We start from the raw sequence: 15,480 nt of genomic DNA on the forward strand, positions 1-15,480 counted from the left end.
GGGGGGAGGGAAAAAAAATTGATACAGCATAGTATCGCAGTATTTTGCGTGGCAATATTCAATCAATACACGGATGTCAAGTATCAATCTTTTATTACATAATTTATTAACCTTTTAACAATCCGACGGACAACCAGCTGCTATTCTGTGTTTCAGAGGTTGTAGCAGGCTCAGTCTTAAAGCTAGAGTGAAGATAAAAACCTAAAGGAATATGTGAATCATAACCTCAAACCTCAAGATATGTGAATGAAAACTCTGAGATGAACAGCAGAGTGAAAACTGTATCTTATTAGATAAAATAGATGTTGACAAACTGCATAATTTAAAGTTGAAAAAAAGGTAATAAATCGCAATAAATCTTATCGCAATACTCAGCATATCGCGAAATGTTTAAAAACGCAATAAGACTGTATTATGATTTAAGTATTATGATATCGTATCGTGGGGCCTCTGGTGATTCCCACCCCTAGTATAGTCCGAAGCTTGGCGCTGTCCGTCTGCATCTGCCCGAGAAAAGCAGAAAATTTCAAAGTCTGATGTCATTACCCAGCATCTATTCATCTGTACCCATTCAATCTGTCCTCTATTTTGTCTGACTGGTTACACATCACATTAATGAATTCACCAATTAGAGGTGCTAATGGGAAATCACTGTAGTTGTAAAAAGCTTGGCAGAACTTGAGTGAGTGTGCTACATCTGTAACAATTAAACCGAAGCCATGATTTGAATGGTTTTGAAGTAATCCCCCGCTGATATGCCAAATATATGCAAAGGTCGTTTAGAGCTACAAATCCACTGAATTGTATGAATAACACATGAAAAAAAAAAACATATTTCAAAACTTGTCATCTGGCAAGTGGTGATGGAGATGGCTGAGAGAGCAGCACAAACCACTGCCTCCATCCTCAGCTGTGTCTCAATGTGTCGGACATCAGGAACATAATGAAAAGGCAGTCATGTGTGATAGAAAGTGACAGGTCGGTAGAAATGGACAGAGATTAAACACTGAAGCCATTAGGGAGGGAGAATAGATGCGACATGAAGCCTACCTCTTCTATAAACATGGATCAATAGACATACGTGGACGAGCTGCAGGTAGGCAACATCTCGCCTACTTTAAGATCCGCCTGAAGACAATGTCCCGGGAATCAATTTTATCAGCCACTGAACATGAGCGGTGAAGACAACGAGCAATTTCAGCAACCCTCTTTTCTTTTAAGGAGAAGAGTGGATATTGATAAGGAAGTGGACATTGACAAAGTCACATCTTCATTTTTCCTTTTTATACCAAATCTTATATTTAACTGGGACTTTAGGGGCTTTGTTGCCATGGAGATGGAACAGTATCCAATATCAGACATGGTAAATTTCGAAAGGGAATGTGGTTACCCTGGAAACAGCCACATGAGTGAGCTTGGTGCCTCCAAGGAAGAAAAAAAAGAAACAAAGACATTCAACAAGATAGAGACAGCATGATGACATTCATCACAATCCTTCTAAATGTTTCAACAAACAATCTGGTTGACAAGGAGGGAGACTGAATTATTGTTGGATTTGATCCAGAAAATGTGCCAAGCATGACATTGTCATTGGGTGCTGACGACAGAAGTAATCTGAGGTCAGGAATAAGGTGAGGGATGTCTTTATATGTTCTATTGGTCTTGGCATAGTTGTACATTTCTTAGTTTTCCATCTTTAGGACAGTAACTACGTAGGCCGGGACATGGGATTGGACGTACTCTACCCTCAACACATGTATCAAGCCTAAACACACTTGTATCAAAGAGTATAGAAGCAAAGAGGTGAAACTCCGGTGCTTTTTTGACATAGCCATTAGATGGCGCTGCGGTAGTGCTTCTGCCATTTTGGACTGAAAACGCCAAAAAGGAATCAACTTCCCAGTACGAACACCTAAATAGCCCTCATTTAAATTATCCTAAAAGTTGTATGATTAACTATTAGCTGAAATCCAGAGTTATTTTCCTCGGCATAATGAATGTGCATCAGACACACGAGACTGCACTTCTCTGCATGCTCATATGACATATCCAGTTCTGCCAACTTCCTGCTAGCTGTAATAATGGATATAGTGGCTATAATAAATCACTTTTATTATCTTATAATACACCCATGGGCTGTATACTGTAAGCCTGTTCCGTGGTGGATGTATTAACGTCTCTGTTCCCAAACAACAGCTTTCGCCCAGTAGCTAGTAGTGCTAGTAGCACAACATAAACAGAATTTAATGTAGTTGTAGGCTATTTACTAACACGCAGGGCAAAAGCACAGGACACAACCTCTTATACATCCATGGTCTGTGGTCTATTGTACATCTTAATAAATAAATAAGTAAGTAAGTAAATAGTTATAATAGTATGCATATTTATAATATTTGTATTGTTCAACACATGCCATTTCGGTAGAGACATCAAAATTATGACAATAGAATAGAAATAATTTAGTTTTACTTTTTTACGGCACTTTGTAGGCGGATGTTTTACTGGCGTCCGGTAGTCGCTTTCAGTCCAAAGCGCTGACATTGCAATAGAATGAACAATTGACTTTCATCTCTTAGCAATATATACGTTCTTTGTTTATATAGCAAACATAAGTAGGAGTCAACCCAGCTCATCTGGCCTAAAGTTGTAAATATAAGCTATGGATGACTGTAGAGACTAGGGTCTATACTCAATAAAGCAACAAAACAGAAATCTAGGCTCTTCACACTAACACACGGTACCCTAAGCAGCCAATGTACAGATTACAGAGAACTCTAGGCAGGCAGCTCTACCATTGGTTACCGTGGGATAAAGTTAACCAAACATTTAGAATGGAAAATACCAAAAATAAACTCATCTTGGAGTGATTGTCAAAACTCTTTCCAGATCATTGAAATCCCTGGAGCAACAGGCCAACAAAAATAGCCTTGTTAGTCAATCAAAGCTGAAGCTGCGTCTATGATAGCTGGTTTGGAGCAAGTCAAGTGTAAGGACATCGACTGTAAAGCCATGGTCTGAGATGACTGCTCTTTGATAGCTTGATAATTACTCACCAAAAGGTGCACATTTATAAAAGTGACTGTCAAGGACGGTGTGATTTATTGACTCCTGAAGGCAGCGCAATAAAACTGTGATAGCTAATTCCTAGGGCAAACCCCATAATGATATATGGCTAACGCATCGGCAAGAGATATTAAGACATGTCACTGTAGAGCAAAGAGTAGCATAATGCACAATGACTAATGGACTTTAATCAGAGGATGGTTACAAGCATTCAGACAGCAATAGACAGCAGGACACATTATGCTGACCTAAGCAAAACCTAATGTTTGCTTTGTATTTAAATAAGAGAGGCTCATTGCTTCATTGTTTCACTCCACTGGAGGATGACGCTATTGGAGCCAGAAGCACTTGGTACGAACACACACATGAGCATGATGCACAGAAAAGTTAGCAGGTCAGATTATGTAATAAATTACTGGTTTTGGTTTGAATCCCATGGCCAAATTAAAGCATTTGAGGGACAAAGGTTGACATAGTCTCCATCTTGTCACCTAGATGTACAGCTACTTTGAATTGTCTTCTGCTGGGTAATCGAAGGATATTTCAATGCAAAATGACTTTCATTAGTGAATAAATTACCTCATTTTAGAGGTATATTATTACATACAAAGAAATGTAGCAATTAAAAATATGAGAGAATATCCCCATCAATCTGGTGTACTTTGAGAGCAAAATTAAGAGACATTGCACGTCCTGCAATGGAAGTATTACACATGCGAACATCATCGCATTGTCGATGCTGAAATGATATATCGTGCAGCCCTAGTGGCCATCCAATCATCTCATGCAGACCGAATGAAATAATAGGAAAGGCTTATTATAGGCATGTGGAAGCCACAGATACCAGATTTTTTTTTTCTTTTTTGTCAGAGCATTTAATTTATAGATTACTGTCGGGATGTAAAGAGAATTTCAACAAATGTAAAAAAAAAAAAAATGCTTTTAAAATAAATTGCCTTACTCTAGCTTTAACTTTTAGAGTACCTTGACTTTTTAGTGCGTCTGGTTCCTTGAGTTCCTCTCTCCAAGACTAACTTCCGTTCTTAGAAGTGACGAAGATTACTGAAGACTACGTAATCCATTGTTTCCTGCAATGTGACAGCTGTCAGCTGTGTATGAATAATGCTTTGAAGACCTGTCAACTGTCAAATGTTCTTACAATAAGGAGGCCAATTCCTATGATTTGCCTTCACATTTACATGTCAAGTAAACTTTGACCAAATCTACCAAATAGAGAGACAAAGACTAAACCCAATAGCCAATTTAAAACAGCAACATATCTAATGTTTTAAAAGTAGAAAAAGGTAAACCAACTTAAACTTAAAACAAGTTCAATCCATGCATAATCCAATAAAATCATTACATAGGAGCTTAACTCTCTCCAGACAAACACAACACTTTGCTATTTTAGTAAACCCAAAGGTCAAGGGTCACAGACAGTTTAGAGATGCTAACTTAGACTCAGGTTGCCTTCCTCTCTGCCATGGCCAACTCTTAAACATTAAGCTTCACTCTGAGCAGGAATCATTACAGTTCTCCAATAGGAAAAGGAGGAGAATATGAAATGAACTGAACATAAAAGCTGCTAGTACTACCACCCTGCTAAATTCTAGAAGTACAGTTCCTTTTCAGCAAATGTCCTCTGTGTGGGACATTATTTCCACAGTATACCAAAGGTAATCTTTCAGCCTCAATAGGGTCTCCCGAGGTTTCCCTACTCATTTGCTTCCCAAAGGGTGCACTAATCTCAACAATAATCCAATACAGATTACAGTTATCACATTTCCCACTAAATCCTCTTATGATGCCAACCAGTTTTTTAAAACTCAGCTGGAGAAGTTAAGCTTGAGGGACTTTCATCTCCGCTTGATGTAACCATGTGAAGCTCACAGCACTGTTCACTGGCTGTCCTCTCAGTGTCACCTGGGATAAACTGCACCCCCGTTTGCCTTCTTCCTTCAGCCATACAGCTTCGAAGGCAATCAATATCCTGGGATCTGCAGAAAAAGGTCTGTCAAACGTAGATCATCCATCCTACAACATGCACAGCATCTGGGCCTGCAATTCTCCTCAGTGCTTGCTTGAGAAGACATCTAATATTACTCAACAGTGATGCAGTACCAAATACGTGAATGTGTTTAAAATGTGCTTAACGTCGTGTTAAAAATGCATTTGAAGCACTTGGCTTTGTGGCCTTTTGCTCTCAAGTCTCATTACTCATCTGGGCTACATGGATACAAGGCTTTGTCAGCTTTGCCTTTTATTACATTTTGATTGCTTTTGATGGCAGGCAAGGGCAGGACATGAACCTCCTTCTAGCTGTAGGCCAAGTCATTTGTCAATGAAACAACTGAACATGACACGCTTTTGCAAACGGTTACATTTTTGCCCAGACTACTCAATGGAATCATGATTTCCTGCCACCTTTTGGACAGATGTCCCTAGTGCGCAGCCTCAGAGGACTGCGGTGATCAAGTATGCAAAATTGAGAACTTTCCAAATCCGTTAGCATAACCTTCCAACATGTGCCATGCACTCAATTACTCCTGGCATGGGGAGTGGATGTGGTAGAGCAGGAAAGCTGTGTGACAAACAGAGGGTGCGGGGTCGATTGAGGGCTCGGAGCTAGTCGGGGAGAGGAATCGCACTACAAAAAAAAAAAACAGCTGGGCATGATTCCTGGTTTCAATGAGCCAAGGTGACAGATCTGCCTCTTGATCCTACAACAAAACAGACAGCGGCAATAAAGTCTCTGACAGAAAGTCCTGCGAGGAATTAAAGTCACATTCACTTTTAAAATGACCTAGATCTAGCTAGCTGATATTTATACAAGATTAAACAGTCAAGTACGGCATGTCCACCCAGCATTTTATGCCCTTATGTCATGCTTGCGTGTGAACATGTTTATTTCTTTTATTCAGTTAAGTGTAAGCCAGGGAGACTAAATCTGGAATGGCACACTACTCTAAATTCTTATTTGATAGCTTGGCTTGAGAGGAATGCTTTTCTTGTCTCGGGAAACCATGTCTACCATGGGTGTGACTGTTCAAATTATGTGGACAAAGACTCTTTCGCAACAGTTTGACTTATGACACTCAAAAAGCAGCAAACACATTTACTATTCTTGTAGAGCACAGTGCAGAACTAACATTGTACAACAAAGAAAGAGTCACCATTTCACTGATTTCATTGCATTCAATTTGCCCAAAGATGGCATGCTTTTTGAGAGGTTTTGAGAGCTATTGTATTCACTGAGTGAAGCACAAGAAATACAATGCCTGGGGTATTCATAAAATATGTTTTTCTTACATGGGGTCATTGGGTTTTCTTTCTATTTACAAGAGATGACCGAAGACCACTTCTAAGGAACTTGACCTCTGCCTACTTGTTCATTTGGAGTGCTCTTAAGAGGCCACTTTATTAAACCTGTGGACAAACATGACTATGACAGCTTAAATGGGGATTTGTGCCATTACAATATCTGAACAGGTTTCTTTTCAACAAAGCATCTGAGCTACCTCGACTATAGACAGCATCTTGTGGGATTATCTACATGACAATAATTAACCCAGAACAAATACTCTTGTGCATAAGACCCTTAGTCTTTATTAATGTACAGTCTACAGTATTTGTTTCACCATACTCCATAGTGAAACAAATCCAGCTGCTATTATGCTTTCTTCATACCCATCCTTTACTGTGAAAGTTTAATCATTCTTTCAAAAACTGCTGAGCTTTTAGTGGATCTAATCGCATACTTAAAAAGAGGTTTATGAAACGGGGCACACATTCACACAACCTTTCTCTCTATCCTGTCAAAATCATAATTAATACAAATGCAGATTGGGATTAGGCAGGTGCAAAGTGGGTGTAACCAGAGAGCAAGAACCTAACTACACCCCATCATTACAGAGGCTTCACTTGTAAAACAACTACATAGTCATCAAAACACTGGAAACACTGTCTACATTTCAAGTGGATTGCTCAATTTCCATGTTAAGTCAATGTAAGTTCGCAAGTAGGAACCCGTCTGTCGTCTTTATAAGCTGAAACCATGTGATGGCATTCATGACAGGATCACTGTAGTAAAGCACCTGCCAAAGTCGGTCACATTTTTCTTATTCAAACCAGGATTTCTGCCAATCAATCTTTCCCAACAGCCAAAAAGTGGGCTAGACAGCATCCCATACATCCGCTTTCTTTGTAATTATTCTGGCCAAGAATGGCTGACTGTGCAGTGGCATTTCAAAACGTTTGATGCAACTGCTGCAATAAACTGCAGTATATTTAAAAACTTCCAGCAAACAGAAAAAAAGCTGATTGTTTAAAGAACTTGACAAGCGCAAACATTATCTCCAATTGTTTTAGAGCTGAGGTTTTATTTTGGTAGGTAAATATGACTGGTTCCTGAGCATTCAGTCAAAGAACCCCCCCCCACCCCAAAATAACCATCAGACACTAAGATAAAAATGTTTCAGTTCAGTTTTGCAAGAAATGATACTGCAAGAAAGGTTAAGATTCCTCTTTTACCAGATAAAGAGCTGCAGGCCACAAGCGCAGTTTGGCTGAACTTGAACATCCAACTTGTCATCAAGGTAACAATTACCCTTTACAGTACACTTCCTGTTGTAATGAAACAGTCAGTCAACAGTCCATGGTTACTTACAGTACACAGGGACCAGTTATCCCAAATGTATGGAAATTAGATTAGATCTTAATTTAAGCAAAACATTTTAGAGGCTGTGTGGATTCTCTGCTTAACAAAAAAGATATCATTATAGTAATTAATTTCCTGTTGATCGACTATCAATGAAACAAGTAGCAGGTTGTCCACTAACAATAGGGTTGGTGGCTTGATCCCCAGCTCCTCTTGTCCATATATCTAAGTGTTCTTGGGCAAGACATTGAACCACAAATTGCGACCAATGGTCAGGCCAGCACCTAACTCAATCTCGCTGCCATCAGTGTGTGAATGGGTGAATAAGAGTGAATGAACTATATTATATCTCATTTCATTTCAGCACGAGAAAAAGGGTCCTTCAATAATCAACACCCATGTAGCCGCTATTCACTGCTTAGTGTCACAGCCTAGTTCTGATGACTAGCGCATTACATCTTATGGTTTTGTCCACTTCAAATACGACTGAATCCAAAGTGCTAGGCCTTCTCTCTCTGCCCAAAACTGTGGTTCTTGAGATCAATTTTTACATCAAACAAGACAGCACAACAGAACACCACTTCAAACATCTGCGTGAGTGAACTTTTACGAGGCATAAGGGAGAGAAGGCAACATGTGCAACAACAGCACACATGGACGTCTGTCTGGGGGGAGCCGGCATCAGAATAATAAACAGACCAAAGTCTGCCGGTCACTAACAGAGTTTATTGTGCATGGCTGAGCACCCCTCAGACAGACAAAGAAAACAAGCTGAAGGAAATATGGAGATGTAGAAAGACCTCTGGTAAATGTGCATGTCTCCATCCCTAAACACTCGCCATCTGTTGACTCCTTCTGGACTCCACGAATCAGAACACCATCTTTAAACAGAGTTGGACCAGGTGTCATCATACCACAGCCAAATTGAATATACCATATTAAGACACAGAGACAGAAGAAGCCTTTACAAACCAAATGAGGAGCTGTTCTTCAATATGCTGACAACTAGCGAGTGGGGTTAGAAAAACACATCTAATCGAAACGCATTACGGTTAATGACAACAGAAGCCAATGTGCAGGTCTGCTGACTATCGCCCTGTCCGATAAATGTCTCCTTTCAGCTGATGGGAGTAGTAGGGTGGGTGGGGAGACAGTGAGAGAGAGGAAAACCAGGAGGACTCGGTCGGCCTTGGGGCATGAACAGCTGAACAGGGAGGACAGTGCTAAACTGAAAAGTGGCGTTGTGGTTGCATGGTGTTCCTGAAAATGTCCCCTGTAGTCACAACAAACAGAGGACAGTACACTGGGCCCAGCTCCATTGACTGACCACAACATAGGAAATGAAGCTATCTGAGGGGGGAGAGGTATCATTAGGAAGCATCTGGCATCCTCCATGAGGGCGCTGGGGAACATCCAGGTTTAAATAGACACTTCAGTACCTCCCATTTCAATATTGTTATCAACTGTTCCATAGTAAAGAGGGTTGGAGGTTCTATCCTGCGATGCCCTCTGTCTAGCAGTCTGCCCTTTGGTCATGGGTTATGTCTGTATCTCTGCTGAGGTGACAATGCATTGAAAGATGAAGTGGTCCAGAGGTCACTGCTGATAGATGGGTAGCCTTGTGTCTGTGAAGGATATCACACGCGGGGCATACAAAAACGAAAACTGGCAGTGGTTTGGAAAAGGATATACAAGAAAGATCCCAACGTGACATCTTTAAAGATCTTGTTTAGTCAGACAAACAGTCCAAAAGATATTCAATTTACTAATTTACAGAAATAAGCAGCACATCTTCACATTGGAGAAGCTGAAACCGAAGAATTTTTTTGTTTTATAAGTAAAACGATTAACCAATTATCAAAATTATAATTAGAGCTGCAATTAAACAATAAGTTGTCAACTATTAAATTAATCGCCAACTATTTGATAATTGATTAATCAGTTTGAGTCATTTTTTAAGAAAAAAAAAAAGTCTAAATTCTCTGATTCCAGCTTCTTAAATGTGAATATTTTCTGGTTTCTTTGCTCCTCTATGACAGTAAACTGAATATCTTTGAGTTGTGTACAAAACAAGACAATTGAGGACGTCATCTAGGGCTTAGGGAAACACTGATCGACATTTTTCACCCTTTTCTGCATTTAATAGGCCAAACAATCGATTAATCGAGAAAATAAATGACAGATTCATCGACAATGAAAACAATCGTTACTTGCAGCCCAAATTATGATTATTTTTCAGTCAATTTTTCTGAATGGATTGATTAAACGAATAATTGTTTAAGCAATTCCTAACATATCTCTGAAATAAAATTACATCATAGTAAGTCATTTTAAAATGTTCTAAATCATGAGGACAATGTTTTGCACACAAACATCACATTAAGTCACAATTTTGTTTGTAATAGTGCTTGTGTGCATATTATTCACTGTCTTTTGATTTACTCCTAGATCATTAAGCGGGGGCTATCTTTACAGTCCAGATACTGAACAGCAGCCATCAACCACTGCACATATTTTGCCTATTAAGCTTTCTTAGGCTGTGCAGCACTTTAGCCTGATAAAGACTGTCCGATTGAGCTACAAATCTCATGATGGAGCAGGATTCTTATCTAGTATAGATGGGGTTTCTAAGATGATAGATGACAGAGTGATTACTCGGGTCTAATGAGGAGAGAGACAATGCACTCTCTCTCTCTCTCTCTCTTGGGATACAGCGCTCAGGTCAGCGTCCGTGTCTACATGCTGTATCATGCACTTCAGTCACAGTGGGCCAATCTAGGACATCCAGGATGAGGTGAAGGTGAAGGGTTGGATGAGATGAGACAGTGAGGACAAGTACATTATGTCTGTTGATTACAGGTTGTTTCCACCAGTGGAGGAAAGACAGAGGGCTCCTTTGGGGATAGTGTTGCTGTGATTAAAGGAGTGCAAGTGGTACACATAAGCGGACTAACACAGTGTAGTCTACTCCATAAGTCATAGGTGACTGATTTGAAACAGATGAGAAACAAAAAGTGTAAGGTAACCCTCTATTAAGTCATCATGTTGTCAGTATAAAGATCATATAATGCAAAATATACATAAAGTCCCACTTTGGTTAAGTTAATGTTTGCCAACAGTGGTTTGAATACGAGCCCTGTAGCTGGAGGGTGCTCTCTAATAACTTCAAGGCCAGCATGCCAAAACAACAATGGTAAATATGTAACAGAAGGCTGCCTGCCCCTTTTATGAGAGGCATGCATCATGCAAGGGCAAGTAAACCATGAGCAAATTAAGAGGAAATCCACACCACAGAGTAGTTTCCATCAGCAACAGCCCCTAGCAAGACACACTGCCTTTAATAAAGATACTTTATATATTAGTATATTATAGGGCTGCAAAATTAATCTAATAATAATCGCCAGTTGAGTTCCCACAATTAAATGAAGATGATCGACTGTGATATTGATGTTCGAGTTGAGTTGAGTTTCTCATATAAAAACTCTCCTGCATATCAAATCATCCATCCATCCATCCATTATCTGCGCTTATCTCATTCAGGGTTGCGGAGGGCTGGAGCCAATCCCAGCTGACATTGGGCGAAGGCAGGGTACACCCTGAACAGGTCGCCAGACTATCACAGGGCTGACACATAGAGACAGACAACCATTCAGGCTCACATTCACACCTACGGGCAACTTAAGAGTCAACAATTAACCTAACCTGCATGTCTTTCGACTGTGGGAGGAAACCGGAGAACCCAGAGAAAACCCACACTATCACCCGGGAGACATATCAAATCAAGCGCTTCCTTAACTAACAGCCAGCCAGCGATCCAGATGTTCCAGATCCAGAGTAGAGGAGTAATAACAGAGATTAGACGGGCAAAATTAAAATGCTCTAAATTCAGGTGAAGAAAAACCTTATTTTGAGTCTTATTTTGATGCAAAGATTTGTTAATTAGCAGGAATGTAGCACAATATAAACGTGAACGCAGTGCTCTGTTGAGTTCATTTTGGGGTAAAAAGTTTTGGTACAATTTTATTTTGCTTCTAGGAGATGCACTGTGAATAAGGACCAGTCTTACTTTGATGTAAAGATTTGTACATTAGGCAAGGAATGTCGCACAACATTGTGATTTAATCGTAATCTCAATATTGATCAAAATAATCGAGATTATCATTTTGGCCAAAATTGTATTATATCTTAAAGGGACTGTTTGTAACCTCTTACACGTATAAATCACCCGGGTCGGTGTCCCATGCGCGCTTGCGTGTGGCTACGCTGTTCAGACAAGACTCCAACACAAACTACACGGAAGCACCAAAACCTCATAGTTATATCTAGTGAAGCCCGTCTTGCAAAACAGTGTTGGCCGCGGTCGGAGGACGTGGGGGAGACCGTAGCTTAAGTCTCCAGGGCCGGAGTCTCTTTGTGCAGAAATAACTGCTGCAGCTCCTCCAGTCCAACAGAGGTTTCCGTGTCTTGTGAAGTGACGGGGCTTCGCAGCGAGAAACGTTATCGTCTCCGACCGGGTGCCGGTGTCTCCTTCCAACCACGGTCGGGAGACTGAAGCAGGAAAAGCCAACACTAGGATCAGCAGTGATTCATGGAGAGACCTCCGTCTGGTCAGCTAACATTACTGCCAAGCAGGTGAAATATAGAGTGATATTGTGGTTTTAGCTGACGTGTGTCGCCTCACTGTTTTGAGCGATGCTCGTTCATGTCTATTTAGAGCGAGCACAAGCCCGACGCTGACTTTCGTTGACTTAACGGCCACAGGTGTCGCTGTTGACAAGCATTTCTGAATCTTACAAACAGTCCCTTTAATTAGCAGGAATGTAGCACAATATAAACGTGAACGCAGTGCTCTGTTGAGTTCATTTGGGGTAAAAAGTTTTGGTACAATTTTATTTTGCTTCTAGGAGATGCACTGTGAATAAGTACCAGTCTTACTTTGACATAAATATTTGTACATTAGGGAGGAATGTCGCACAACATTGTGATTTAATCGCAATATTGATCAAAATAATCGTGATTATCATTTTGGCCAAAATGGTATTATATCTTAAAACAGAGAAGTCTGTGCGTAATCTCCCAACCAGTTTGTCCTGACATCTCCCTGAGCCCTGAGGAGATCACAGTAAAACACACCCACTCCAGAGTGATGTGCAGTGACATAACTGACCTATATCTAAACTTTTTTCTCAGACAGCTGAGCCCATGAAAATGAAAAATCCCTAATCCACAATGTGCACATGTAAATAAATAGCAGATGGGGAGCACACAAAGAGACTGAACAATACTTACTCAAAGGTGAAGAAAAGTCCACAAGTCACTAAGATGAGTATCAGGGTGAGGTAGAACACCCCAGTCTGCTTGGCCATCATAATCCTCCCATTGCAGTAAAACTTATTCCGACCTGGGAAGGACTCCCACTTCCTCCTCTTTGGGGTCCTTTTCTTGTAGGGGGTCTCCATTGGTGTGGAGCTGCGAGTGCTTATCTGGCTGTACTCGCACTCTCTCATGGACTCAGACACCCCGAGATGCATCAAGTGCTGATTCAATGCGCCACAGCTGAGTTTGAGTAAATCCCGGGGCAGATGTTGCCTCTGTGGGAGAGAAGAGAGAATAAAACCAGCTCAGTTTACAGGCTAACATCACAACTTTTCATATGAATGTGGGTGGGAAAGAAAAGTTGGTGAAAAGTACAAACACACACTTCCTGTTATTAATATAGCTAACACTCAAGACTACATCTTTAAAGACACACGTAGCCTCCAGTGAAGTGGGCAAAGCTACACATTAAGTCAGTACACAGCAAGTTTAGCTACTCTAACGTTACCTAACGTGGTAAATAACTTCACATACCGTAGCATAACGTTGATAGCGCCATTGTTAGCAACTACAACCTGGTTACTCGATGTTTAAAGTGATGCTAAAGGCTAACACGGCTAGCAAGTTGATGGAAATGATGGTTAAGTTGGTTGTTTAGCACCAACTTTACAATTAAAGGCTAGCTCACTTTCACTCCACATTAACTACTTTGACTTAGCTCTTTATACTCTTCTTTACACTCAGGAGGAGGCTCTAATTTAAGGTGTTTAATGTGCTCTTCGTGCTGTCAAACATACAACATTACAGACCACCACCACATGGCTAACACACATCAACGGCTGTTGAAGCGACCGTTGAAACGGCTGTGAAGCGACCGTTTGAAACGGCTGCCTGACTGTTGAAACGGCTGTGAAACGACGGTTGGAACGGCTGCCTTACCGTTGGATAGTACTGGTCGTCGTCGTCGTCGTGCTGGGGTGTTGTCACGTAGCTACTAGTCCTCTTGGTTACCCGGGTTTGTTACGAGCCGACGACAAGGCGAAGAACACCATTTTTAAAAGTTTAAGGGGTACAAAATATAGTTTGTAATGGGCAAATCGCCGGGTGAAGAAGTTCGTTTAAAAAAAAGGGGATATCCAGAGAAAAGGGGTCCTTCTTTAGACGAGCTCCAGCTCCAGCATCCTGGCTGACTGGTCGCTCAGCTCAGACACTACGAGTCTTTGCGCACAACGCGAGCCGAGCAGGACCTTTTTACAGCCATAATGTCCGAAGAATAATCAGCAGAAACCTTCACCAAAGTTGCAGCATTCCCCCCAAGAAGAAGAAGAAGAAGCGTGGAGGAGGCAGGTCAGTCGACAGCCCTCTCCTCTCACATTGTGTCCCTCTCTCTCCCCCTCCACACTCACACATGCAGATACACAGTGCTGCTGCCACCCTCGCAAACAACAAACATCAACATGGGAGCAGAGCAGAGGGAGGAGGAGAGCAGCCTGCTCCTCCCCCTCCACCCAGGCTGAAGTCACTACTGAGGAGGTGCAAAGAGGAGGACGGGCTGTAAAAGGGGGTTCCCAAAGCGTGGTCCAGGGACCTCCAGGGGTCTGTTAGGAGGGGAGGGGGTCCCTACTAGCAGGGGCGGGTCCAGGTGTGTCCAGGGGGGACACTGGGGTGGCACTTAAAGTTAAAGGGTCTTATTGATCACATTTTTATTTTTACAAATGATACATCCACAGAGCCTTTATAAAGGTGCCGAATGACAGCCCTAGAATTCATCATTTAAATTTTTTTTGAGCCACATCATTGAGCCAGGTTAAATCTTTAATCTTTTCTTTAATCTTTTTTTCTTTATTACCATGAATGTGGGTACTGTCATTTATTTTGAGTCGATTCCAATACACTGCCCTGGTAGAGTAAATACTCACTAACACACCAACAAATTCACCATTTACTCCTGTCTTTTTAAAATTATTTATTTTAAAGGGACTGTTTGTAAGAATCAGAAATGCTTGTTAACAGCAACACCTGTCAACGAAAGTCAGCGTTGGGCTCGTGCTTGCTTGCTCTACATAGACATGAACGAGCCTCCCGACCGCGGCCAGAGGGAACAGGGGAGACACCAGAGTTTTGGTCGGAGACGATAATGTTCCTCGCTGCGGAGCTCCGTCACTTCACAAGACACGGGAAACCTCTGTTGGTCTGGAGGAGCTGCAGCATTTATTTCTGCACAAATGTCCACTGTACATTTACTAGATATTCTCAGAGCTACAAACTCTCCTGCAGTGTGGAGTGTGCGCGCATGCACGTGAGAGTGGAGCGAAATAGCGAGAATGCGCGCAGTGTGTGAGTGAAGGCAAGCAGGCAGGCAGAGGAGCAGAGTACATCAGAGACTCCGGCCCTGGAGACCAAGACTACGGTCTCCCTCGCGTCCTCCGTCCGCGGCCAACACT

At 41.4% G+C, this 15,480-nt stretch overlaps 1 protein-coding gene across 4 annotated transcripts in view; it reads right to left on the reverse strand.

Moving 5' to 3' along the window:
• The window catches only part of LOC141783090 (palmitoyltransferase ZDHHC14-like), a 52,962-nt gene extending 38,409 nt beyond the window's left edge, over positions 1 to 14,553 (reverse strand). Inside the window, exons 1-2 of one of the 4 annotated variants that reach the window (XM_074660062.1) lie at positions 13,976 to 14,553; positions 13,010 to 13,311 (exon numbers count right to left, since the gene is read on the reverse strand). In XM_074660062.1, the coding sequence (XP_074516163.1) occupies positions 13,010 to 13,251 (242 nt within the window). In that variant the 5' untranslated portion in view covers positions 13,252 to 13,311; positions 13,976 to 14,553. Of the gene's footprint in view, positions 1 to 13,009; positions 13,312 to 13,570; positions 13,839 to 13,867; positions 13,892 to 13,975 lie in introns of those variants that run through there. The other 3 variants (XM_074660065.1, XM_074660064.1, XM_074660063.1) reach the window with 3 other exon arrangements.
• Positions 14,554 to 15,480: the final 927 nt, after the last annotated feature.

This window comes from Sebastes fasciatus, chromosome 15, assembly GCF_043250625.1.
Source record: "Sebastes fasciatus isolate fSebFas1 chromosome 15, fSebFas1.pri, whole genome shotgun sequence".
Taxonomy (NCBI): domain Eukaryota; kingdom Metazoa; phylum Chordata; class Actinopteri; order Perciformes; family Sebastidae; genus Sebastes; species Sebastes fasciatus.